A 27,878-nucleotide genomic window follows, 5' to 3' on the forward strand; every position below is an offset into this window, starting at 1 on the left:
AGTCCCTTCTAATTAAATGAGCTGGGGAGAAAAGATAATATCTGCACCTCAACATCATTTTGGTTTCAATTAAAAGAAATCAAATATTGTCAAGATCCACACTGCTGCAGCAGCACTTTACAGTAAATGCATCTGCAAGTGCCAGTGCAATAGTGAGTTTAAAACAAGATTATAGGAGAAATAAAGTAATGGGTGTCATTAAGTCTTCTTTTTAACAACATGTAATTATGAGGCTATCTAGCTTGCTTGAGTTTATCCTCTGGAGTTTTGTTGTGCATCAACTCAGGCCACTTGACGCACACTTCTTGTGAATGTGATTTTTCTTCGAGTACATTGTCCTCATGTTGAGTGGTTGACAGCCGCAAAGTTGCACAATATGTACAAAACATTGCTGTGCACTTTAAAAGACAAAAGATGATTTGGCTTCTCCTGTGGAAACTTCTCCAAGGACTGCTGTTCCCCATCTCTCCCTCAACATATGCCTGGACAGTAATGGGCTGGATTGGGCCCAGTTGGCTGTAAGGCTAATCCTGCACAGCTCCAGCTGGAGACACTTTCCACATGGCGACAAAATTTAGAGGAGAAGGAAACTAAAACTATCTAGTAAAACATGAGGCAGAGCCCACCATGAAAAACAGCAGCACCGTTTGCATTTGAAAGGTATCTTTCATCTTAAGGAATGTGGGGAAAGTAATTGCTGAAGCTGTGGTTGAGCTGTTGCGTGTTTATTGACGCATATGTTTAATTTGAAATTGCACAAAACAATGTTAAAGATGGATAACTGTTTTACAGTAAAAGTCATCTTTATGAAAGATGACAGATGCATTCTCAGTCAGTCATGCATGCATTAAGGTGCTTTTCAGCGTAGGTTGATTCATCTTGCCACATTCTCCCTCATTTGTTCCTGCTGCCCTTATTATTGTGTCCTCATTTTCCCCCCTTTTTATTGCAGATGTTCAACTCATTTTCAAGGCCTCAAAGTCTTGGGAATGCATGCCACTTTCTCAAAGTGGCTGGCCTGAATTAACTCTTGCACATAAGTAAATCATGGAGCTGATGTCAAACCTCCGCACTGGGGATAATTGAATAATCCGGTCTTGTGTTCTTATAAGATAATCTGTTCCGTTGCTGATCTGGGCACTTGTTCAAATCAGCCCCGCAAAAAGAGACTGTGCAATCATCCTGTCCAGCAGGCTGTGATTATAATGCAATGATGTCTCCCAATTTGATTGGCGCACTACAGTAAGAGACACATCTGATAGGCCAATAGGGGTCCACGGCATGCAGGTCCTGGAGGAATAGATGAATGATGTCGGAGAAGAGGGTAGAGCTACGAGGCATCCTCCGATGACACGGGGTGGTGAGCGTGTCATCCATCGGCGGTGACCTCTGAGGGGGCCGTGGCGAGGGTAGGGAGAAGGCTGGGAGAGCTCTTTGATGGAGTCCACATATTCCTGCATGGTGTGGGTGGGACAGTCGAGGTCCCCGTCCTCTTGGTCACTCTCCTGCATCTCGCTGATGGTGGGCAGGATGTCAACTGTGGAGAGAAGACATCTGGGCTTCATCCTGTAAAAGTAGTGCATCGGCCTTTAATGTTGTTGTGCTACTGAACAGTAAAGATTCTTAAAAACATTGAAAATCCTGTTTTTCAATCATAATACACATGCATATACACAGCATATGTCTGTGTGCTGTACTGTATATGGGTATGTGGTTATGCATATTTCAAGTTCAAGTTCAGGTTCATGTTTATCCACTGTTACATCTCAAAGGGATTTACAGGCCAACAACCCCTGAACCTTCATAGCAAGAAAAAAAAAAAAAAAACTTAATCCAACAAGCAGACAAAACAGGAACAATCAGCAGCAGCACAAATGTTACTAAAGATTGGAATATTTTGTGATTTATGATATATATATTTTTTGTGAAATGATGATAATGCCTTGAACACAATGAAAATATCAATCAAACAAAAGTTCCCTCTATTCATCAACACGGTATCCCCTCTTTTAAGCCTTATCTTCACTGAAAACAGTACAAAGTTGAATCATTTTGCAAAAATGGTGTTTCCATTTACAGGAATATCATCAAAGAGCACATGAAACAGTCAATGTTCAGGTTTATTTATTTGCTTAGCCTTTCCACATAAAAGTGTCTCATGAGACTTTACCAAAAATGAGCCTTCATACTAACAGCGAGTCAGAACAAAATCATGGAACAAAGCCAGGAGGAAACCAAAGTAAACAATGGGCTCTCAATTTAAGGCATAACTAAAACAAAATACACCAGCATCCTTCCAACCAATGACATGTTTTTTTTCAATATTTTGTTGCTTTCATGATAAACTGTTAAACCAAAGCAGCAGCATACTAAGGTCAAACAGTAACATAGGCGCAGTATGTGGGACAGCTTCAATAACTATGAGAGTGTCTTAGGTTGTTGTTGTTTTTTAGCACCATCCTTATTGTGCCATGTACAGAATATTCTGAAATGGTGACCCTTTTTAGGCAAATTCCCATTCCTTTTAATGATACTTGAACTCACCTGTTTGCCCTCCCTGCAACTTTTCCTGAGGAACTTTGTCGTACGACTCCAGCTCCCGCTCTCTGTCTCTCTGTCTGATGCCAGCGCTCCCTGTTTCTTTTTAGCCACTGTGTATTCGCACTCAATGCAAGTAGTCTGTGGGTGTCACCTGTGCTGTTGCTAAGGCTCTCAGCACCTACTGAACATGTTGTTTCGAGATGGAGGTGGGAATCTGTAGCACTGTCTGTGGATTAGCCAAGCCAGTGGGGCTTTTATAGTGCATTAGCACAGACTAGGCTACAAGAGCTAATTATAGTGCCAGGAGAAAGGCTCTGTTTTGTAAGAGTGGTGGTAAGAGGAGGAGTACGGAGGTTAGAGGGTGAGGAGGCGATCAGTGAGTAGGATACTGATACAAGAGGATGACCACCTAGTGGGGAAATGTCATTATCCCACATCCTGACAGCTAGTGGCAGGATATTTTAGCACTGGAATGTGGTTTTTATTGATTAAGCCGTAGCTAAATACACCGGTCTGTGTACTATCTCTGTTGAGGCAAATGTACATACAGTACTATTCTGCCTTTCATAAGGAAAAAAAACAGCAGCGGCCTTTAATGTATTTTAGAGGTCAAAGGCCATGGTCAGCATCCAGAGTTGATATCAACAAAAAGTATGCCCGTAAGTACTGTGAAATTATATACAAATGATAAAGAAACTCTCAGAGGTCCGTGGTTCACAACTCAAATGAATTAAAGTTTGATGTATGGAACGAAGAGCGTTGTAAACTGCAAGATGCAAGTTCTTGACAGTGTAAAACTCTACAGGGCTTTCTGTAGATAGGAAAGGGAGGCTACCTCCTGATACGGTTGCTAAGGAACGGGGCAGTGTCTGGTTTGGCTGAAGATCAGGAGAAGCATTCCTCTGATAACAAACATACATTTCTCCATTTCTCCCACAGCAATTGATTTATGGTAACCCCTTTAGGTCACATTTTATTTGCATTGTCCAGTTGTAAGTTATGCTGGACCGTCAATATTATGTTAATATTCAACTTAGGATCAACTTGATGTCATCTGACTTTCACAATTGAGTCAGTGTAGATACTTGACCTCATGTCAACATTTCCGTTGTAAATACTCAACTTAGTGCCAAAATCAGTTGAAGTTTAGCTCAGTATCAACTTTTTTATCAGAAATGGTTAGGGTTAGTGGAATGGTTTGGTTTAGTATTAAGTTGCTATTACGTTGATAAAGGTTGACACAAAGTTGAATATTAACACTGGACAGTCCAAATAAGTTTGTAGCAGGGTTAGACTGATACTAAGATGATTCAGAATTTATTCTAAGTTGGTAAACATTGGACAGTCCAAATGAAGTGCTATCATCTTTTCCCACTGGGCACTAGATGTCTTTTAAACTTTGCATCTCCACTTTAGCTCTCATATAGCCCAGATTCTTTGTGGCTATGCACAGACCAGCTGTAGACCAAGTAATAAACAAGTTGTTTCATAATGCATAAATGCATAAACAGCTGTTAATATCAAGCAAATGCACTAGAGAGGTCCATATGTACAAGGTGTTACTTTAAGCTTTTTTGTCATATATCTCAGAAGATGTAGTCTAAGACAGAGATCTGCTAGAATGTCACTTCTAAACACTTTGTAGCCCAGTTTTAGCTGAGATGGCCTTAGTCATTTAGACCTCTTTTAAACATTAAATATATAGCCCCAGTTGCTGACTCAGTAGTTTACTGTCAACAAGATTTGTCTCAACAGAAAAGTAACATGTACCCCACCAACCACTGGTAAACTGTAAGAAACATCTCAGGGCAAGGCAGTATCTAACTGTCCAACTGCTAACTCCAATTTTCCTATGTTCCTAGGGTCTTATGTTCCCAGGGTCCTATGTTCCCAGGGTCCAATGTTCCTCAGGTCCTTTGTTCCCAGGGTCCTATGTCTTTAGTGTCCTAGTGGGAACCTGAAACAACTCTTTCTTGCGGAGTTGGGGTGTGGTGGTGGTGGGGGGGTTGGGTTAGGGTTAAAGTGTGTTAACAGAATTTTGAATTGGGGGCCCTTATAGACCCCAGAATATATGAATGGAAACACACAACCTTGGGGACAAAAGACCTTTGGAACATACGACCCTTGGGAACTTAGGACCCTGGGAACATAGGACATTCGGAACATGAGACCATGGGAACATAGATGTGCTCCCCCGCTAACTTGGGAGAAACACACTGTAACATAGAAAACTGTTTCATGAATCAGTTGCCCTACTGTCAACTCTAACCAAAGATGTTTTGTGGCCAAACTTAAAACTAACCACAATTCTAACCCAATTAAACTCCTTTTGAAAAAGACCAAGGTCATGAAATACCTAGAAGAGGACTTTAAATTTTTGAAATAAATTCCAAACAGTTTCTCAGCATGTTGTTAAATATATTGTTAACTGTCAAATCAACACAAAAATATACCCCATTTTGTACCAGCCATCTGCACAGGACAGACACTTGATTTTACTCTCCCTATAGGCTTTGTGGGGCAGTATACACTGAGACTGAATTCCAGTAACAACTTGTAACATCATTATAAAATGTATAGGGGTAGACTGAAGTATTTAGGCCCTATTGAGCTTAGCAGAACACAAGATGATGAGTCTGATGATTATGTTGCTGGATTAAACTATTTCTGTTTGTTTCGTAGTTTGACTCACACTAATGGCTTAGCCTGAGCAAATAGGTAGTAGAGGCTTAGCTCCTGATCAGCTTAGAGGACGTTAAGTGTGCAGAGAGTGTGACTAATGTGTGACTCTCTATTTCGATCTTCATTGGCCCAGGTTTACTGACAGTCTTGAAGTGAAGAGTTTATTTTCACGACACAGTGTATCCAGTGTGCATGAAGTATATTTATCAATTTATACCTTTTATTCCTCTGGAAAGAAAACCCTGGCCTGAAGTGCATTATTCCAGATCTCTGAGTATGCAGAAATACTAGTCTTTTATAAAAGCCTATTTCCTTGCACAGAAAAAGAGAATGAGGCTGATTAATAAATGTAGCAAAGGGGTTATTTTACATAGCAGCTGATTCAAATCACTAACCAGCTGGTTACGTTGGAGATGATTTTATAAAGGGTAATTCAACAAACTTTGTTGGTTTATTAACAGAGGTGACAATGGTGTTGTTTTACTTTGTTTTTCAGAAAAAAGGCTGAGGATCATAGCTTTGGATAAGCTTCCTGTTTATCACGCACTGAGCCACCTGTGCCTGAAGAGAGAATTCTCAACTCACTGAACTTCGCTGAGCAGATCATGTAGTTTTGTAATCACCTCCACAGAAAGATTACAAAACTCTTTGATCTGTTCACAGACGACAAGAATGCCACTGGTCAGCCCTCACCATAGTGTGCCTATTTTCAGAGGAATTATGTTGTTCTAACGCACAGCTGTTACAGTAAATGGGAAGCGGGGAATGGTGTAATATTTATAGGAAACCAGGGATTCTGAGTCATTTTAAGACATGATAGAATTGTCTAGGGACTGAAGCATATCTGTGAAAACCACTGCAATTATGTACGCAACCTCAGTGCGTCAAAGGTTATGATGTACCGGTAACTAATCTAACTTTTCTCCAGGAACTGCTCAACCTGTTCCCATCACCATTTGATACAAATTTCACTTTAGTGTCGCCCTTTCAGGAAAAAGGAATAGATGAGATAGCTTGTCACCAAAGCATTTTGACCATAAGAAAATTTGCACCCACGTATTACAAAACAAACAAACAAACAAATTTCCTGTACATTCTAAGTATAAGCATCAGCAATTGCAGTTTCAGTAAGACTGTGCTGGGAATGAGCACACCATTAATAAATTACATTATTCCAATGCAGCTATTTCATAATTCTCAGGTTTGACTACCATTAATGGTAACATATACTGCAGTCTTTTATTAATTAATGGTAATATGTTAAATACAGCAATTCATCCTCATTAAAACATGGCATTATCTGGACACACCTACACATAGCCATGTTTTAATGAACATAGGCTGCTAAAATTTGCATTAACAATGGCTGTGCCGTCTGGAGCGGCACAACCACCTCACATTTTGTGCTCCTCTCCTGCTTAATGCTGTTACCTCAGGCACATCTCCGCTGAGATCTGACCTCGGAGACAACATATGATCCTGGCTGTAAAGCGCTATACACTAAGCAGGAATGCTAATGTGCTATTTGAGGCACATTTCCTTATCAACACAGTCCCACATATAGCCAGAGATTAAGGCTAAGGCTTAAAATAGATGCTCCTGTGAGGCTCAGGTGCAAGTCACACAGATATTACGAAGGACCAAAATGAGTTAATTGCACAATACCACCTGATCTTATGTCTGTCTGTGTTACTGTAAGACCTGGTCGATCTCATTAACTTACAGATACTTACAGATAGTATATACATAGATTCTTACACACATACATTTGTTTGTAGGTGGTATTGTTGTTGTATTCCAAATAAAGGGAAACACATAATCTTACACAGCATGTATCCATCCGATTTGATTATCTCAAAAACAGCACCACATCACCTGTGTTTTTGTCATACCAAAGGAGAAACCACAATTTTATTTATGAATATATAGGGATATAAGATAATATCAGCACATCATCGGTATCAGCTGATAAAGGCTTTAAAATGAACATCAATGTGTCAGATATCAGCAAAAAAAAAAGCATGGATCCTTAATAAAAAAATATATATTTCATGTTTTATAAAACCTCAGCAGCAGTGGTCTTCTTATTTTGCCCAGTGAATGTGTACTTTTTGAAAAGCTTTGTATTTTATGTGTGCATCTGCCAGGATAAGAATAATTATAATAATATGTTAATTCCACTACACTACTACTACTTTGACGTTCTCTGCATTTAGGTGGGAAAAAAACAATCTCATGCATACCTAGTATGTAAGTATGTATGTGTACTTATTTATTTAGTTATTTATGCAGTGTGAATTAAAATATGGAAGTTTTTTCTCATAAATACTGTTATATTCAGACAGAAGTAGAGTGGGACATTTTCAGCAAAGAAAATAAAATTAAATAAGATGTTGCTTTGAAAAGCCATTAAACCCATTTTGACTCTATTCTAATCTTCTTTGTTATGCTCTCTGCACACAGAAATTTAGAAAATAATTTCTAAAATATTCATAATTTTTTTTTTATTAATTTAGGTAACATATAATTTCATGTTTATTTTCTGGATTCAATATAGTTTATTCTTATGCATTGTTGTAATCTGAGTTTTTGCACCATGGTCCTAGATCTTGTCACTGATCTAGTGCTGCCATCTGTTGGCGCTCCATGGTAAGTAACCATCTCAGTGATGTCCTGTGTCCATGCAGCAAGCCATGAGGTCAGATCTGTTGCTGCTCAGCTGTTTGAAAATCCTCATGGCTCAAGTGGCATATTTGGCCGGCTCTTGGCAGTCAGGCTGCTGGAAAAGAAAGCAATCCTCCTTGATGGTCCTTAAACTTTCCTTGTGGTGCTCCGGGAGTGATTGTGTGGTGAATCAGACACTAGATGGCCCTGTTGTTAAAGCTTAAAGACGACACCGCTCTCAAAGCTTTTACTGCTGTGGCATGATAAGCAGCTGCACTCACCTCCTCCTCACCCAGGAGCCTTCTCCTTAAAGAGACACTCTGAAAAACATGTCATAAAGTCTGTCAGCCCTGGAAATATAGCTCTGCTCTGTGGACACACCATGTGAAGTTTTATTGTTATGGCTATCTCATACTATCATAGTTGTTTGGATTGCTAACCCACACACAAACACACACAAAAAGAAAGCTCACTGAAACAGCAATAAAGACACTCCTTAGAAATGTCTTCTGCTGTTTTTTCAAAGCTTTTAACGTTCCTATCAGGTTCCCTTCATACATTTCCATCATAACTGTATTTTACACTGAGAAGTCTAGCAAAAAATAATCTCTGTTTACATAACTTACACAACCTTTACAGCAGAAGGTATGATGATTCACTTTTCCAGCTCTTTCAATTAAAATATGAATAAATCTGTATAGTTGCAATGAAATTATACATTTTTTCTTTCATTTCAAAAATATTTTAAGGGAAAAATCGTGCTTGAATAAACAGAATAAACAGGTTTGTGTGTTTGCATCACAAAACTGTTACTTTATGAGGCACAGGAAACTTTCAGTCCGCCCTGCCCAACTTACATTTCACATTTTATAGGACACAATGCGCTCAACTCAACTTGATGATTCCAGCTGAGCGCTCAGTCCTCAAAAACTAACAATAAAGACAAATCCAGGATTGCACTCCTGTTATTTATTTTGCTGTTTATTACCGCGCATTTTACATTTGCGGCGTTTAGCTGATGCTCTTATCCAGAATGATTAAGGGCCAATAAATAAACTGCAATTTGTGCATCAGCAGCCAAAAATAAGGAGTGTATCAGGGTCTATGTGCCCATATAATATTGCTGTGACTGCAGTATAATGCTTGGGGTGAGAAATAAAAGAAGACCAAGGGAGACAGAGAGAAGAGGGTTTTTTTTTTTTTTTTTAGAGAGCAAGTAGAGAGGAGAAGCTGTTCAGTGTGAAGAGGGTGACGCTCTCGTGGAGATGAGTTTTCAGCCAAAATGGAAGGAGGATGGTGAGGTCACTGCTGTGTTGAGGGGTGAAAATGAAGGGCTGGACCATGCTCTTATTGTATGCTGGTGCAGATCCATTTGAGCCCTCTGGAAATATTGATATAGTCACATGCTTTAAAGCAGCAGGGAGCAAATCTTCTCTCTCTGCAGAGCTGTGGGGAGTACTGTTTCTCCTGTACGGTTCCTTGTTCACCCACGTTCTGTTTACCACTAGAGTGCTATCTAACCAGTGCTATCTAATCCACAGTCAGGTGAAATGCCAAGATTCACTGTCAACAAAATGCATTAAGGCTATGATTATCTATTCTCCACCATATCTCAAAGTGTGGCAGCAGGATTTGAAATTCAACAAGTGGCCCGAAATAAAAGCAGTCACTTCAGATGGTAACTGCGATGACAGATGTGCATATCCCTTTTTTTTTTTAAATACATTTTTAATGGGCTTTCAGAAAGAGTGTCTGTCTTTCTTTCTTTTATAAGAGACCTCACTTACAGGGAGTGCACACTTTGTATGAAAATTTGATCAAAAATGGTGATCTCATGTGTAAAAGAGCCCCTTTATTAATCATTTCATCAATTAAAATAATTGACTGAAAGAGCTTTTGATCCATGCTGTTTTCTGTCTTTTTGGAGCATAACTGCCTAATCATATGGTATTATGGTTGCTTTTAAGACCCTCACATTAAAATAAATACATACATATATAAACAAATAAATAAATAATCACGGTGCCCCACTGGAACCAATTTAATGTAAAATATTTGGGGTTCTTTGGAAACTTGGATCAAATGTGCAAGGACTTTGCTCTTACATCATAGGAAAGCTTTTTGACATCTAAAACTCTGGGAAAGTTGCTAAAAGATGCTGAAATTCCTAAACCAACAACCATTAATCAGTGGGCTTTAGATGGACAGTATGAATTGATTTACCCCATAACACTTGAAAGTGTACAAATGGATTAGATGAACTTGAAGTCTGAGTTCAGAAGGTTTTTCAGTTGTTTTTTCATTTGTAGCCTATAAATAAATAGAAACAGAATAAAGTTTTTAAAGACAAAGGGCAACAAACTGACAAACACTAGGCAGATAATGTATATGCATATAAACAGGGATTATGCAGCGCTATCAATAATCACTGTTTTCTAAATGAATGAGTGAATGAAGATATTTTTATAGCAGTATTTATATCAACAGCCATTCAACAGAAGGTCAAACAAATGCAAATGCAGCCACATGTACAGACACACACTCACATGCACACACACAGATGCACATGCCCTCACACATCAGCGCCCCCAATCTCCTCTTTTTCTCCCACTGATCACAGCCTAATTGATTCTCATTTTAATTATGTCTGCCCGGGCTCCGTCTCTCCTCCTCGCTGACAACAAAACCAGAGCAGGCCAGCGAGTCTGCCTCTCACACTGTGAGGATGACACCTCCGTCTCCTTAAGGAGGAAGAAATAGAGGATCCGCTTTGATGTCACTCCCCCGCAAAGTAAAGGTCAAAATAATAAATGTAGGCCCAATTGATGGGTTCGCAGGCAGGGGGAGGGGGGAGGGGGGTGGAGGGCCGGTTTTTGGACGAGTGCTCCACTAAAGGCATAATGAATTCATACAGTCAGGCATATCCAAAGACGAGAGCAGCATGGGTCCTCTTGCCATGAAAAGGTTGATCTGACTCCACAGACGAGCCTGGCTCCTTTTTTCCCCACTCATTTTCTACCCCATCAGTCTCTTTTGCCCCTCTCTTTCTTTCTCACTCTGCCTCTCACTGTTTTCCTCCCTGACTCTCTCTCTCTCTCACCCACACACACACACACACACAAATACACAACAGCACATACACATCATACAATATAAACACACATATGAATGCTCTCTCTCTCTCACACACACACACACACACACACACACACATACACAACAGCACATGCACATCATACAATATAAACACACATATGAATGCGCTCTCTCTCTCTCTCTCTCTCTCTCTCTCACACACACACACACACACACACACACACACAAATACACAACAGCACATACACATCATACAATATAAACACACATGAATTCACTCTCTCTCTCACTCACACTCACACACACATTCACACACACTGAATGGACACAACAGGCAACTTTAAAAGTAGAGCTCACCTCACCCATCTCACTATATTTATTGTTCCCCATTTCAATATCTGATTCAAGAGTCAAAAGCCCAGAAATAATCATATTTAAACTCTTCAACATGTAATTAGAAAAAAAAAAAAAAAAAAAAGTTAGAATAGAAATCATTTTGCACAATGGGGCATGTGTCACTGTACTTTCAGTCAACTGACTTTCAGTCAATTGAATTTTGGGCAATATAACAACAACAACAACACATAGACTTATTAACTTATTTTGCTTTGTAGGCCTATATTAAATAACTATGCAGGTGGGCTGCAAAAGCATGGCTTTTTCCATTAAAAGACTAAATTATGCTCTTTAATGTAGGCATAAACCGTAGATGCTTTGCAGCTATTAGACAACTGTGCAGCGGGACTTTGTTTGCTCTCGCCTGTTGCACACATTAGAAAATCTTTTGTTTGTTGGTTGGTTTTTCATGCAAATCGAGGACGAGCACACGCGGGCCCGCCGTGCCGCATTGTGTTGTGTATTAATGGCACATCCCACACAGGTAACTGTGACATGGTTTCCAGAGAGGAACGCAATTTCCCCGTCAGCCACAATCCCTCAGCCACGTTAAGATGCGCATTCATACTGAGCTGCCAATTTCCTCCGGAGGACGGAGCGGCTCCGGGCTACCGAATTACATGCGCAGTCCTGCCGTGAATCACACATCACCACGGTAACCGGCGTTCACACCGATTCCCCGTCAGCATCCGCCGACTTGCACTCCAATCCACAGGCTACCGGCAAGCGAAGCACAGTAAGTTGTTATTCTCATTTCCTTTATTAATTAATACAGCCTGCTTGAAATTGCAGCCGCTTCCATTATTAGATAGATGAGGTTGTGGGGAGGAAAAAGGTTTCATTAAGAGACTGTAGAGCTCCGTTGCGGAAAATCTCGCTGTGAAGAATTTATTGGCAAGTAATCATGACTAACAGATTTAGTTAATTCATTATTATTCATTTGCTATCAGCAGTGAGGGAGAAAAGCCTCGGCATTGTGCAGCCGGTTAAGTGGTATCAGACTGTCCGCTTCCCCCCTGATGGGATGAATAGCACTGTAATTTGCGACAGCCTACAGATTAAAAAAAAAAAAGCTACAAAACATATGTATTTAATTTGATTGCCCCTTTAGAGCCCAAGGCTATAGGTTGAGTGTGTGTGTATGTTTTTTTTTTTTTTTTTTTTTTTTTTTTTTACAAAACAAGTGGACAGCGTTCACCCATGAGAACAAAAAGGTGGTAAAAAAAAAAAAAAAAAAAAAAAAAAACATATATGCTTCATGAAAAGAGCTGTGTCACATACAAAATAGAACAGCCTTTTATGTGTTTTATGTGCACTAATACTCTCATATTTTTGTCCGCTTCCTGGCTGTACAGCTAGAGTCTATAGCCTCCAGTTTGTCGCAGCATTCTTCAATGCAGCAAGTTCAGATATGCATGACCAGTGAACCCTGAAGAACTTGAGAGACAGGCAGCCTGCCTTTACCTATTCACAAGAGCAGGGATTCACCTTTCGGAAACTGTCTTTCTCTGCACATTTAGTGATTATTATTATGATTTTTTTTTTTTTTTTTTTTTTTGCAAATTCTGGTGATGAATATAGTTCATGGCATGCCACCATCCAAGGCTATATCTTTTACACTGGGCATCATTTAGAAAAATGAAACATCAAATAATGTAGAATTATACTGTGCATTGAACAGCCTCAGTTTCCCATGCTGCATTTGCTTGAGCATGTTTTCTGCATAAGTGAGGGAACATTTAGTATTTGACAGCAACACACAGCTCATTTGTTAATCACACACACTGTATGATTCATCTACCCACACTCCATCCCAACTGTGGGGATGAAAACGATGGTCAGCACAGATGACCACTTGAGCCACCCACTCACATACAGTAGGAACCAAGGACAGCGGGCTGCCTTAGTATGCTCCAGCAGCCCCCTATATTTTATCACCTGTCACACGCAGTGTGTTAAATTGCCTGTCAGCGGCAGATAACTGATTTTACTTCAGTGGGTGTGTACCACGAGGCGGCAGATGACTCAAATGTAACATTTTTTTTTAACCTGCATTCTTAATTGGATTGTAGATCACTGTTGTCATGTGAAAACTTTGTATGTACAAGTTTCAAGTACAACACCTTGCATGCATTTTTCACTGTATGCAGTGGAGTTTGAAATTGTTCAGAAATCCAAGGCTTACAGGAACCCACACAGGAGGAGTCCTTCAACTGAAAATACAACATGAAAATGACAAGTGTGTACATATAGATATAGATAGATATAGATATACTGTATTTTATTTCCTGTTTTTTGAAATCTTATCTTCACAGCACGTGTTCACTGGCCTTTGTTACACGCCCGTCATGTCCGCCCCCCTCACCCACCTTTGTCACAAGAAGCACTGCCTTGTGCATCAGGCTCTAGTGTGGAGCTGGAACATACAAGCCATAGATCCTCGCCTTCTTGTGTGCATCATCACTGTGACTCATTGGCGTCTGTGGGCCCGTGGGGTCCTTGGATGGGGGAAGGTGTTATGTTGCACTGTGTGAATGAGATAAGTGGCTCCTCACCTCTTAGCTGCCACATTTAGGCGATCCATTGATCGAGAAGGGAAAATAGCATCATTATTAGCAAGGAGGCATTGTGAGGGCGGATTGGCGGCGTCAACAAAAAGGCAGCGCAGCGCATTGGATTTGCGATGCAATCACAAACAACTGAAGATGAGCGTTTGTAAGGGGAGATGTTGCTGAGAGATATAAGATTAATTGTAATGTCATATCTGACGGTGCGATTAAAAAAAAAAAAAAAAAAAAAACAGAAAATGTGTTGATTACAAACAACTTACCTTCTACTTTAGAATTCAGTCATGGAGGGCCCATCTTGTGCTGCCATAACCTTACAGCCAAAGCTTAGGTTTTCTTATTTTTGTAATGTTTTATGTATTTTTAATAAACCAGAGTGAAGTTAAAAAAAAAAATCTCAATCATCACTACTTTTTCTATTCTATTCTATTCTATTCTGTTGTGCCCTAGCCTATCCTTTAATGTCCTGTCCGCCTCTGTGCCATCATGCTGTCACCTCCTCTCCAGTTTCACTCCTAAGTGTCCTTACAGCACTCAGGAGAGTCACTTTAGCACTCCAAGCAGCCATCACCAGCGGGGCACAAGGCGCACGGTGTGAGTCAGTCTGACCTGAGCTGCCTCTCTCTCCCGCTTTCAGATCTATCCGGGCATTTTCTGGCAGCCATGGTGAAGCTTGGCAGCAATCTGTCTGATAAGGTGGAGAAGCAGGCGTCTGTGGACGATGGCTTCGATAACATCCCCCTCATCACACCCCTGGAGGTCAGCCAGCTCCAGCAGCCGTTCCCAGACAAGGTAAGTACATCGTCTTAAGTCTGTTTGTGACTCCGCCTCGTTGCTTATCTGTTTGTGTGTGTGTGTTTTTCCTGTTCAAACAATTTTGGATCAGCAAATCCTGCATTACAACTGCAACAGACGTGCCCAACAGGTGACAAACACTCGTAGCTGATCTCAATAAACAGCATGTCGGGACAAACACTGTTAAAATTCATGCGGGCACACTTACCTTCTCAGCGTAAGCCTCCCAAAACCGAGACTACTGTGTCTACCCTCCCCTCGAACTATCATCCCAGGGATAGCTTGGCAACAGCTCACACAACCACAGCACCTCTTTGAATGCATATTAGAGGAAGAGCGCCCTCAGAAGCGTCTTGTGGCTGGATGATAAGCACGGCGGCGCGGTCTGCCCTGCCGGCTGATCGGGAGGCGGTTCGGCAAAACGGTGCATTTCAAGTCAGTGTTTTATTGTCCCAGTAGACGAAAGTCAGCCTGCAGCAGCGAGAGCACACATAAACAATGACGGTACACGCGTAAAGGTAAAACAATAAAATCCAAGAAAAAGATGGATGTCGTGCGGGATCTGGCAGGATAAAGTGTCAGCCACAAGTGCACATGTGCAAGGTAACAATTAACCTTTTGTGCAAGTGCTAAGGACAAAGGAAAATTGAAATGTATTGCCCTGTAACTCTGATCTAAAGGGAGAACATCTAATGCCTCAAAGAAAAACATGGCTTACTAAAATCTATTCTACCTTCTTTAAGACCTCGTGATAAAAGAAGTCTGACAAGGAGGACAGCTGCTTGCTGATGAGCTTAACCACCTTAACCACCTTTATAATTATGACGATAATTAGGCTTTAAATACTTTGTAAGTCATTATTATAACACAGTTTTCATTCATCGATCGCTATTTGGAAAGATCAAGTTATTATTACCTAAAATTTAAATTGCATGCAATGCTAATTGCTTAGTTTGTTTTGCTTGATCTTGCCAGATATTGAGTCTGCATCAATGTATGAAAACTGTTTTTACTGTTTTTAAACCTTATTTTCACTTGGACCCTGGGATAGCAACCTGAAAGTCAAGAAAAAGACTGGGTAACGTTGTTAAAGGCAGCAACTTGTATTTCCCAAACGTCTGACAGTTTGTTTTGTCCCAGGATTATGAGACATGCACTGAACATCCCGGGCAGCAATATTCTTCAGCTGCGATGTGAAATGAAAATATGAAAAATGTGAGACTAGGAGCTGTGTGAATTTTCCGGGAGCGTCACGGTGACAGTATCCTCTCGTGGCTGCAGGTGACGGTGAAGACCACGACGCAGTACCAGGTGCAACAGAAGAAGAAGAACAAGCTGCACATGCCCAACGTCCGGAAGCTGAACATCAACTTCTACAGCGACGTTTCGGAGAAAGCCAAGGTACGGCACGCTGCTGTCCGGGACTCTGTTTAGGCTCTGGCAATGTAGGAGCACGTCTTGAAAAACTGTATGCCTGTGTGTGTGTGTGTGTGTGTGTGTGTGTGTGTGTTGCCTAGATCACAGGTCTGATCCTCATCACCTTGGCCTTCCTGACAAGCCTGCTCCTCCTGCTCATGTACAAGGCCATGTGGTATGACCAGCTCACTTGTCCCGAGGGCTTCATCCTTAAGGTAGACAGCACACACACACACACACACACACACACACACACACACACACACACACACACACACACACACAGTTTGCATAAAAAATGAATTTTGCATTTTTTATTTTGGCATGTCTTTTGATCTCATCTTCTATGAGCGTTTTATCCTTGAGGTGAATGGGCCACGCAAAAACACACACATGCATTCACACACACACACACACACATGCACAAACAAGTGGATTTACACGATAAAGGGAAAGAAGGAATGTCCTGACGTGCAGGCCACCGCTTGCGCTTCGTCGTCTTGCTGGACGTGCAGCAGGGACCCACAAAGTTGCCTTCTATCAGGCACTTGCCCTTGGATAACACAGACTTCAGTTCACATTATCCACTCCCAAGTCGTCTGTAAGACACCCACTCAAATGGTACTTACACTCGACACAATGCAACTCATCGGGCGCTTTGTTTCTCGGCACATCCTCACATCAGAGACTTCAGAGGGGATTCTCGGCGCACCGGAGCTGGAAACACAAACCCATTATCTCCCAGCGACACCTTGGAGGCACCGCGCGCCGAGCCAGCACCGCCACGCATGTTAGTTAAAGAGCCCATCTTGCAGAAGAAAAGGGGGAATGAGAGAGTAGGAGCGAGAGGGAGGGTGGGAGAGAGAGAGAGAAAGAGAGAGAGAGACTGCTTTTTGGTCAGGCAGAGATTGGGACGCCCGCCTGTGAATCGGAGGGGTCTTTAATTAGGGCTGAGCGTGACTAAACTGTGATTAAAGGCTTAACAGTGAGGGGGGAGGGGGGGGTGGAAGCAAGGAAGGGAAGGGAGGGTGGGGGGGGCCTTCCGGCAAAGCTTTTGAAGTTTTCGCCGGTTACAGTTGCTCTCAGCGTTTTTTTTGTTTTTTTTTCGCTCTCTCTCTCTCTCCTGCTAATGTGCTGCTGGAGACATGAAAAGAGGAGTGAGAATGGAGAATGCAGGGTGGCGGCGGCCTCGCTTTGGCACGTACGGCGTCACGCTTTCGAGAGGCCGACGCCTCGCTGCGATGGGAAGGTCAGGTACCCGCGGGAATCTTCCAACGGGAACGCTCATCAGGGCCCGCGCGGCTCCGAGGCCTCTTCACGAGGCCGGGCGTTGACAGGGTGGAAGCCGAGTTTGTTTCATTTCGTTCCCCCCCTCGCCTCTCCTCGCATCGCGCCGCTTTCATCGCCTCGGAAAAAGTCGCTGCCTGAGCAAATTTAGTTTTCTGTGCGCCGAGTGAGGGATGCTTCTGAATAAACGGAGGCTTGACCTGAACCGGCTCTTCCAGTTGAGGCTGAGCCTGGCAGCTGCGGTGCGTCGGCACAGTAAATCTTTTGACTGCTCCTGTGCATCAGGCTGAGAAATAAACTTGTTTTTCAGAGGCCTTTTTTTTTTTTTTTTTGCCCGTTTGATCTGATTTTCAGACGTACTTTGGTCCTTTTGGGGAGGAAAACATCTCAGATTTGTTTTAGCTTCTTTCTCACAGCTGGAAGCCGGATGGTGCCATATTCCCCGGCTTTCTGTCCCCAACCAGGCCACCAGTGTTGGCTGTGTTATGTTTTGTTGATGCGGTGACTTGTATGGGCTCAGCTTCAGGCATATTCAGCTCAAGAACCTCTTAAAATTTCCCAGCCAGAGCGCAGTAGAAAGAGCTGCCCGTCATATCACCTACTAGGGCCCAGAGGGGACATTATTGGCATCGATGCATGACTATTTGACAACTCAATATATAAACGCTCTCCTCATTATCATTTTTTTTCCTTTTTTTTTTTCTTTTTTGGCCAGGTCCTCTTTAATTACACAGGCTTTTTTTTTATGAACTTCCAAGGACATTTTCACACAAAGCTGCTGATAATTTACGACCCCGCTGTGCACCAGCATGCCACCCAGCATCGCTGTGGACGGAGACCTTTGTGGACAAACACCTCGTGAGACACGGGCAGCGTTCACACACTGATGCTTTAATCACCCTGTCCACTAGAGCAGCGGTTTTCAAAGTGGGCTCCGGGGACTCCCAGAGGTCTGTTAGGGGCTCCGAGGGGGGGCCATCGCAAAACGAGGAACAGATTCATTTCACTGTAATTTAGTTCACTAGAAATGAATGTGATGCAAATTTTCCCATGAGCAGCTTCAAAGTTAGAAAAAAAAAACATATTTAACATATTGCATTACAGTATCACAAACATATTGTGTAACTGCTGATCACACTATTGAGTGAAATATTCAAACCCAAGAGGAAACCCATCACATAGAAAATATCAGCATGTTTTGTGCATCATTTTATACACATTTCCCTATAATTCAGCAGGATATGTTTTGTATACATTGGTCCCTCATTTATCGCGGGAGTTATGTTCTAAAAATAACCCGCAATAGGCGAAATCCGCGAAGTAGTCAGCTTTATTTTTGACAATTATTCTAGATGTTTTGAGGCTGTAAAACTCCTCACTACACACTTTATCCACTTTTCTCAGACAGGCATTAACATTTTCTCACTTTTCTCTCTTGTTTAAACTCTCAAAGTTCAAACCTTCGTAGAAAAATAAGTCCAGTATTATAGAATGAACGCATTCTGTACTGTACAGGAGACACGGCACGGAGGAGGTTGATTGATAGCCAATCAGGACGCAGAACACAATGTGCTGTAAAAAAAAAAAAAAAAAAAAAAAAAAAAAAAAGCATGCAAAATTGCACTAAAAAAAATCCGCGAAACTGCGAGGCCGCGAAAGGTGAACCGCGTTATAGCGAGGGACAACTGTATCTGAAACCGTGAGCTCTCCGATAGAATTTGAAATAAAGTTCTGCGGGTTTGAGCAAAGCTCGGCCACACAGCGATGATGAACCCACTGATGGAGCTGGCAGAAATGAAGTCGACTTGGGGGTCCAGGACATGAAAAAAAAAATTGAAAACCCCTGCTCTGAAGTTTGACCATGACGCCAGAGCAAAATCCTTGACAGAGGACGCAGTGATTCTATAACTTGCATCATACACTTTAGACACAATAATTGTTTCTATTACAGCTTTTCCATCCATTGTGCTGCACGTCTAAAGCAAGCGTTTCCCAGAGAAGTCTATCTGCTGCTGTTCATAAAAATAACAAATGACTTTTAGCAACAAAACCAGATTCAGGGTTACGGGTAAGGCTTGGTAACCCACTGGGAGCAAGTTGTTTTCTGAACATGTAAAAATAAAAACCCTTGTGTGTGTGTGTGCGTCTCCACAGCAGAAGCACTGCACCCCAGCCGCTCTGGAGATGTACTACACGGAGCAGCAGCAACAGGAGCCGGTGGTCCGTGGCAGCGCCAACGCCGGGCTGTACGCCACCCTCAGTCACCTCAGCCAGGTCAAGAGGACCGGACCTGAGCTGCCGTCGCCATGGCTACCTGTCATCAGCGCCCTGAAGGAGGCTGAGGCGGCCAAAAGAGGCAGCGAGCCCCTGAAAGAAGAGGAATGAAGGGTGGTTGGAGTGGGGTTAGGGAAAAAATGCTGATTGGGGAGGTAGTGTAAGCTACTTTTCCGAGTGCGCGTGTGTATGTGTTTGTGTGTGACCGTGTGTGGAGCTCCAACAGAAAAATTAATCTTTTTACCAGACCCAAGACAGCCTCTCAAACGACTCGGCCACTCCAAAAGCTTAGAAGTCACTGAGTACCTGCTTGGATTCATGATCAGCAGCATAATACACAACATTTCTCCAGATCAGTGATATAATCTGTTCATAGTTAATAGTGTGTAAGTGCGTGTGTGTGCCTGTGGGTGAGCTTCAACATGAGTTGTTGTGGTTAGAAGCCAGGAATGTTAGTTAAGTGTCGGAGAATGTGCCTGACTTTTGCAGCGTTGTTGAGTCACGAGAAAACAAGGACTCTGCCGTGTGCATTCTTTATGTGTGTGTGTGTGTGTGTGTGTGTGTGTGTGTGTGTTTGTAGGCGCAGGCTTGCGTTCGTGCGCACACATCATTAGCGCGAAAGTGCATACGACGCATGTCTCGGCACTTGTCTGAAAAGGTGAGATTAGAGATGTGAGGTGAGAACTCAGCGTGAAGAAGGAAGATGACAAGATTTAATGAGATTTCTGCTCGTTTTCCCCTCATCAGCCCGTCTTGTTGTCTCGCCGTCTCCGATGAATGTATGAAATCATCGCTAAATGTGCTGCTCACAGCCGAACCGTTTCGAACCCTCCGAGTCCGTTTTCGTTTTTGTGTCGAGGAAGCGATTTCGAATCTCGTCCCGTACGCGGCCCTGAAAATTGCATTCGTGTGTACGTTCACAGCCAGAGTGAGAGGAGGCTGTGTTTTTTTTTTTTTTTAAGCAATGTGTTACATTCAGGTGACTTGGATTGAACTATATGGAGCTCTGAGTGTGTTAATTAGCTGTTGAAAAACAGACTTCTTCCTCATCTGACAATTTAAATTATTAAAAGACAAAACTTGAAAACTTTTAACTTGCAGTAACAAAAACAAACACTTCATTGGATGCTATATGCTCATATGTGCAGTCTGACTAAAAACTAGCCAGTCGGGCTCCATCTAAGTTTTATCCCTTTTTTTTTTTTAGGTCTCTGTTACCGTGATGAAGTATTCTTTAAGTCTTGTAAATAAACTTGGGTACCACTTTGCAAAAAAAACTACCTTTAAAATAAAGGGTTTATGAATGGCTCATAATTGAACAACTCATAATTAGATTATTAATCAGGTTTATAAATCATTAATAAACAAGTTATAACAATTTCATAACCTAAGCAGCTAGCAAGATCTGAGATTTCACAGAATAGTTAGAATAGCAGTATCTTGATCTTGCCAAATAGTGAGCCTGCGCCGATGTAAGTGACTTTTTTTTATATATATATATATATATATATAATTGTTTATTAATGATTTTTTTGCAACCTAATGAATAACCAAATTATAAACTTTTCATCAGCCCTTTATAGGAGTAGTCTTATGAGCAAGTGGCACCTAAACCTGTACAATATGATAATCATAAGGGTAGTTTAAGATCTTTATATGAATGTATGACGTAGCATCTAATCATGCAGCAGGTGTAGTTAATTACTAAAAATGTACCAGAAAAATGTAGAGGCTTCTATGATATTAACATTTTCCTATTTATTTACGATATTTAATATACTATTTATCTGTCGTTTCTTTGGTTGTTTTTTTTGTTTTGTTTTGTTTTGGTTTTTTGGGAGAGAAAAGCTGTGTTTTTATACTGTGCTCTGTAACAGTGAAGAGTTTTATTCCAAATCCAATCTGTTTCGGAGCGGGGAGTCATTACCTGAAGTTCATTACTCAAAATGGTGTGGTGTTTTGCCAACCAACATCAAAAATCCTCCACTTTCCCTGAAATAATAAAAAAAAAAAAAACATGCAATTTGTTTGATTTTGTGGTATCGCTTATTTTGTGTTTGAGCAAATTTTCCTCCTCGCCCCTCGTGAAGAGTCCGCTGGGTTTTTCAGATTGGAACAAACCTCTTCATCTGAGTAGGACGAATGTGAAATCACAGCACAGCTTGTCCCCCGGGTTCAAGTGCCAAATGTTTATACCAGACCCATCTGCTCTGATGTCACCGACCGAAACAGAAATAAATGACTGAAGTGTTGAGTTCTCTCTCATTCATAATGACCCTCGCTGATTTGGATTCATTGCCTGCACCGGCCCCGGAGTAATGATTCGCCGAGACTGTTGCGATTTTGGTTGCGTTTGACATAACAAAAAACATCCGGTGGGTGTTTGGAGCCAAAGTGCCTGACAGTGTGTGTGAATTTTAATATGTGTGGTCTTGGTGGGATTCAAACCTCTAACCCTGCTTGTTGCAGAGCTATTTCTACCCACTGAGCCACACAGGGATAAGAAGTTTACGCAAAGCTTTTTGTGGAACATTTGCTGTTGAGTGACATTTGCTATTCATTTGAAAAAAAAAAAAAAAAAAAAAAAAAAAAAGAAGAAGAAGAAACTCTAATCCTAAATTACCACTAGAAGAAAAATGTAAAGCTTGTCTTTTTTTTTTTTTTTTTTTTTTTACAGCCCATTGCTCAAAGATGACCAGTATGCATAGAATTCAAAATATGATTTCTTTCATCTCCTCAGACTTTAGTTTAGCAATTCAAAGCCAAGCCACATCCTCTCTCTCTCTCTCTCTCTCTCTCTCTCTCTCTCACTCGCTCGCTCGCTCTGTTTCGCTACACTGCTGTGAGTCTGCCTGCATCTCATTTACACTCGCATATTTTCACACCATCCCTAAACCGAGGGATGTGTGGCATGATGTTTGCATGTGTGTGTGTGTGAGTGTGTGCGTGCGTGCACGTGTGTACTTATATTTTCCAAAAGTTTTCTGTGTGTCTATGCACAGAACTTATATATAAATGCATGCTATGCTGTCTGTTATGTTTGGATGTGTCTTTTTGTGTCATGCTGTGTGTGTGTCTGTATGTGTGTGTGTGTGTGTGTGTGTGTGTGTGAGCACACATGGATATGTGAGCCCAGGCTTAGCCACGCTTGTTAATTAAATCTACATTATGCCCCGTTTAGCCTTTGGGATCTTTTCTCCCCACTGTTACTGGGTGACATACTTTGGACGCCGTTGGCCTAGGGCATGGAACTAAATAAAGTGCTAAAAAGTATTTATTAGGGCATTTACAGACCCCATGCTTGGTCAAGGCATAGCGTGTTGTGCCAAGAAGGCTTAGATTTGGGGCCGGGGAAAATCACATAAAATCACCCGAGTAGTCACGTAAAGGCCGCCAGCCCCATTTTCCTCCTTTATAGCATCAACAGATCTCAACAGTAAAATAGCAGGTTGGCTTTTTAATTTGTCCTGACCGTTCGGAGTCCCCCTTCCCGTAGCATTCCCCTGAAGACTGGGAGCGAGGCCATGCCAAGAGTCATTTGGCCGTTAACATCCACCATAATCAAATTCCTCTGAGTCCTGATGTCACTCAAATGGAGGGAATGTTTGAGAGACGGAGGGAGGGAGGCTTCGGGGTGATGTAAGTGCTCTCTCTCTCTCTCTTTCTGTGTCTCTCGTTCTCTCTGTCGGTGTTTCTCGGTGCATCAGAAGGCTGATTAGACGGGAGGTGTTGTGATGCAGGCCGCTTCCAGAGCAGTGTCAGCGTTTCAATAAAAAACGGAAAACAGAAAAGAACAGCATGATACACATGCACACACACACAAAAAAAGGAAAAACAGAGATGTGGATCATGGGGAGAAGAAGGAAATGAGGACAAAAGGGGGGGGTGGGGTGTGATCGAGGGCTGCAAGGTAAACAGACGAAGCAGAGAGAGAGAGAGAAACAGGACAACAGAGGGGAAGAAATAGGATGAACAAGATAAAGAGAGAGAGAGGGAGAGCAGATGAGAGGTGGCCAGGCATGGTGGAGGTGGGAGGGGGGGGAGGTTGAGAAGAGGAGGCCAAGAGGCATGATGGTGGGGGGGATGGGGTGGTTGGAGCGGGGGGTGAATCCAGGCTGACCCCTGTGTCTGTGTGTGTTGTTGTGTGTCTCAGTGGGTTTCCTCTGCCCTGGCGCCAGCTGGAAATGCCTCCACTAAGCGGAGGCAGTACACACATCATCCTCCATTCACCCCCATTCAGTCGCCTTTGATGAGAGTAACACTATACATGCCCACCGCGCCTCACAGATCCTATCAGGCCGCTGTTTAAATGGAAGGGGAGGGGCGGGTGGGGGGGGGGGGGGGGGGGCTTAGAATAACTGATCATAACTTATCAAATGTGGGGACGCGGTGTCATCGAGTTGCGCAAAATCAACTTGGGTTTGAGTTTTGTTTTTTGTTGGCTTTTTTTTTTTTTTTTTTTCAATTGAGGAGGATGTGAAGTGATGTGAAATGAGTTGTTGTTACAGTTGGGGAGGTTTTATGAGGCGCACTGCCACCTAGGGGTCATCTCCCATGGTTGCAGAGAGGAATCTGGCACAAGGTGACTTCCCCTCCTCGGCTCCTCTTGAATTGAATTTGACCTTCAACCTGCAGCAACAGCCACGCCAGAGCCATCGCTTGGATGAACACAACTTACGGGGATTATGTTGTCTTAGCAGCACTAAACCGCTCACACTCTGATTGGTCTTTACATTTCCACTGAAGCAGCTCCAAAGTTGCAAAGTAACATGTTTTTCCACATGGCACGACAATGTCAGATACAGTGGTTTTCAAAGTGGACTCCAGAGGCTCCCAAAGGTCCTTGAGGTGCATTCAGGGGCCCGCTGCAAAACGAGGACTAGTTTAATTTCACTATACCTTACCTGTTATGATTTTTTTTTTTAAAAAAAGGGCAAAATCACTTCAAATGGGGGTCCTCAAATGAAAATGGAAATCAAACCTGATTTTCACTTAAAATGCCTCTTAAACACCTTCAAAGACATTTTTCCATATTGGATGACAATGTCACACTGCAAAAAGTCAAAATCTTACCAAGATTATTTGTCTTATTTCAAGTAAAAATGTCTTATTTCTAGTCAAAATATCTCATTACACTTAAAATAAGACATGATCAGCTCAGAAGTAACTTGTCTTTAGACAATTTTCACTTGAAACAAGTGAAAATTAGCTTGAAACAAGAAACAAATTTTGCCAATGGAACAAGCAAATTTTTACTTGTTCACTTGTGTCACAAGTAAAAATTTGCTTGTTCCATTGGCAAAATTTGTTTCTTGTCTAAAGACAAGTAATTTCTGAGCTGATCATGTCTTATTTTAAGTGTAATGAGATATTTTGACTAGAAATAAGACATTTTTACTTGAAATAAGACAAATAATCTTGGTAAGATTTTGACTTTTTGCAGTGCACACACTTATTCTGCATCTGCTGGATGCAACACTTCACTGAGCCTACATCACGCTTATATTGAGTGAAACATTCAAACCTAAGATGCCATTGTTTTACATGTCTGAGATCTTTGCAAACCTTTGGATCTCCTTTAGAATTTGAAAAAAAAAAAGTTCTGTGGGTCTAAACCAAGCTCAGCCACTCCATGATGGCGAATCCACCAATGGGACCGGCCGAGTTGAGGAGGTTAAAGTCACTGAAAAAGCTTAGTAATCAGCGCAAAGGCTTTGTAGCTGTACTCTCAGACCCCCCCTCCTCTTTTACATGGGAATTATATCTTGTTGACAATAGGTAGCTCTCATAGCGGCTATCGGATTAGACACAGTCGCTCTTTAGAGCTGCAATAAGATCCTCGAGATGGCCTTTTTAAAATGACTCAACAGCCATGAAATTAGTCATTAGTTTGTTATCCTGCCGTGATGTTGCCCGCATGCAACGAAGCCCTCGCCAATAAACAATTATCCGACCGAGAGCACTAGGTAGGCCCAAAGCTGCAGCCCAGACATGCCGTGAGGGAGGAAAACAACCCGCTTTGCTTTGCTTTGCTTTCGTTTGCTTTGTTCTGTCCATTATGGAGCTGAAAGATTGTCATTACTCACAGACCAAATCATTTTATGACATCCTGCAATTAAACTTTAAGCTAATAGGTTAATGAGACAAATGGAGGTTGAATGCATGGAGTTGGTTTCTATTAGTGATGGCATTGCAGGGAACAGTATATGGAGGGGTGTTGCACGCTCTGCACACACACACACCCGCACGCACACACGCAAACACATGCGTACACACAGCAGAGGCACTCTCTCACACACTTTTTACACAGACACACAACAAACTCTCGTTTTCAGTCTCTCTCTCCCCCTCTCTCTCTCTCTCACACACACACACACACACACACAAGTACAAACACAAAGAACAGGCTGATTTGATTTAGATTTTGCGGTCCCTGCACAGTGAAGCCTCAGACAGGCGGAGAGGACTTGAGCAGAGTGAACCTCAGTTCAGGCTGAGCCAGGCTGCGTCTGTTAAGCTTCAAGCTGAAACCATCCAAATTGGGTTTAATCTGTGTTTTGCTTTGCCAATTATCGGCCCGCAGAGCCGCATGGCAAATGGGGATGAATGGGCTTTAGATGGGCTTGGTTGAGAGGAAGGTCACAACGTGATTAATGGTGATCCATTGAAACCATGACTCGGCCAACTAAGCTGTAGTACGGGATGAATTATCGGCCAACGCACATCTGCAGCAAAAATGTAAAACATGATGCAGCAGAAACACAATATGGGCTATGGACACTATAAGATCTTCAGGTGATGACTAACCACAGAGTATAAAACATACTTAAGGTTAAAGTATTATAATAACAATAGACATTTACCATATAAAGGACAGATTATTATTATTATTTTATTTTTTAACTAGGATGGTGTATAAATGTATCCAGACACTCAGCTCTAGTGAGGCAATGTCAAGGCCTTGTCCTCAGCACTTAAGTGTTTCAGGGCATTAGGTAACGTGATTTTATATCCATGTTGCATTCACATCATAAAGAAAGAAGCAGAAGAACCAGAGTAACAACTTGTCGGTACAACGTGCAACCTGGAAGCACTCACAGGAACGCCGTCATCCAACCTCTTTTTTATTTATGTGCTTAAAGTCAACTATAAACCAAGCGCAGTGCATTACCTGCTTTTCGTACTGTTGATTGTGTTAGTGTAAATATATTGATTTTTATTATCTTGGACTGCCAGCGTCAGCAGATTCGCTGCTGTGTTTGGCACCTGAGCAATTTGTGATGCAGAGTGGAAGATATCAGAGCCTGCAGAAAGGGGGAAAAAAATCCACATCCTACTTGTAATAACAACTAGGAGTCATGACTGTTTTGTTTTTTTAATCCCAGTCAGCGTGTTTATGGTAATTCCAACATTAATATGAATGCAGCATTAAGCTCATAGTGGATTTTAATTCGCTATGCCCAATTAATGGTTTTGCTCTCAATGCACCGTCAATTGTGCTGCTGTTCTGTATCCTCCTTATGATGGAGGACCTCTGTTAACAGACACTGGCTTAACCAAGGCATAGGTTTTTCTTGGATTTTCTTTGACTGATGCTGCTGACAGATTGTGTAAAATCTCTGTATGGGGCGGCTGAGGGCCACTGAGTGGCCTGTGCCTCAGAGAACCCCACAGAGACTCAGTTAAGGCTGACAGAGCTGCTCGGCAGCAGCACTGGCTCCTGCTGCACAGGACAGCTCTGCCTCTCTGTTACTGGGGAACTAGAGTTTCACCACTGGATTCTCTTGCTACCCATAGATGATGAGCACTGTAGATCATGCTAAATTATCTATCCTTTCAAAAGGGAATGAAAATGTCACTGTGACTTTGAGGTTGTATTCCCAGGTTTCTGGTTCTGGTTATGGACGACTGGATGTATAGCAGTCAAATTTGCAGAGTATAGTAAAATGCACAGCATTCCATCAAGTAAAAAGGGATATTGGTATTTATGAGAGTATCTCTCAAGAAAGATGCTTGGCAATTTGCAGCGACCGTTATATCAAGAATCCTCCCATAACCTCACCATAAGTATCTGTGAAAAAAAGATGTCATGTCATCTGCCTGTTGCCTCACAGTGGCCTAATTCTTGACATGTTTTCACCCCTCACTTCATTTGACAGC

General features: G+C 42.0%; 1 protein-coding gene and 1 long non-coding RNA gene across 2 annotated transcripts; one reads left to right on the forward strand and one right to left on the reverse strand.

Annotated features, from left to right (window-relative positions):
- Positions 1–709: 709 nt before the first annotated feature.
- LOC115363979 (uncharacterized) lies at positions 710–2,753 on the reverse strand. The gene is made up of 2 exons (XR_003928626.1): positions 2,545–2,753; positions 710–1,566 (listed from the first exon to the last, which is right to left on the reverse strand). It is a non-coding gene; the product is annotated as an uncharacterized LOC115363979 (long non-coding RNA).
- Positions 2,754–12,038: 9,285 nt separating this feature from the next.
- caly (calcyon neuron-specific vesicular protein) lies at positions 12,039–19,829 on the forward strand. The gene is made up of 5 exons (XM_030056412.1): positions 12,039–12,115; positions 14,584–14,738; positions 16,023–16,142; positions 16,259–16,372; positions 19,599–19,829. The coding sequence occupies exons 2-5, from the start codon at positions 14,610–14,612 to the stop codon at positions 19,827–19,829; spliced, it is 594 nt and encodes a 197-aa protein (XP_029912272.1). The 5' UTR covers positions 12,039–12,115; positions 14,584–14,609.
- The last annotated feature ends 8,049 nt before the right edge of the window (positions 19,830–27,878 follow it).

Source organism: Myripristis murdjan, chromosome 1, assembly GCF_902150065.1.
Source record: "Myripristis murdjan chromosome 1, fMyrMur1.1, whole genome shotgun sequence".
NCBI lineage: Eukaryota > Metazoa > Chordata > Actinopteri > Holocentriformes > Holocentridae > Myripristis > Myripristis murdjan.

What these genes read in the sequence shown, in the direction of transcription:
- caly (XM_030056412.1), top strand. Translation starts at nt 14,610, where the DNA reads ATGGTGAAGCTTGGCAGCAATCTGTCTGATAAGGTGGAGAAGCAGGCG. An exon ending in AGCAGCCGTTCCCAGACAAG is followed by an intron (nt 14,739 to 16,022) that starts GTAAGTACATCG and finishes TCGTGGCTGCAG; the next exon opens with GTGACGGTGAAGACCACGAC. An exon ending in CCGAGGGCTTCATCCTTAAG is followed by an intron (nt 16,373 to 19,598) that starts GTAGACAGCACA and finishes GCGTCTCCACAG; the next exon opens with CAGAAGCACTGCACCCCAGC.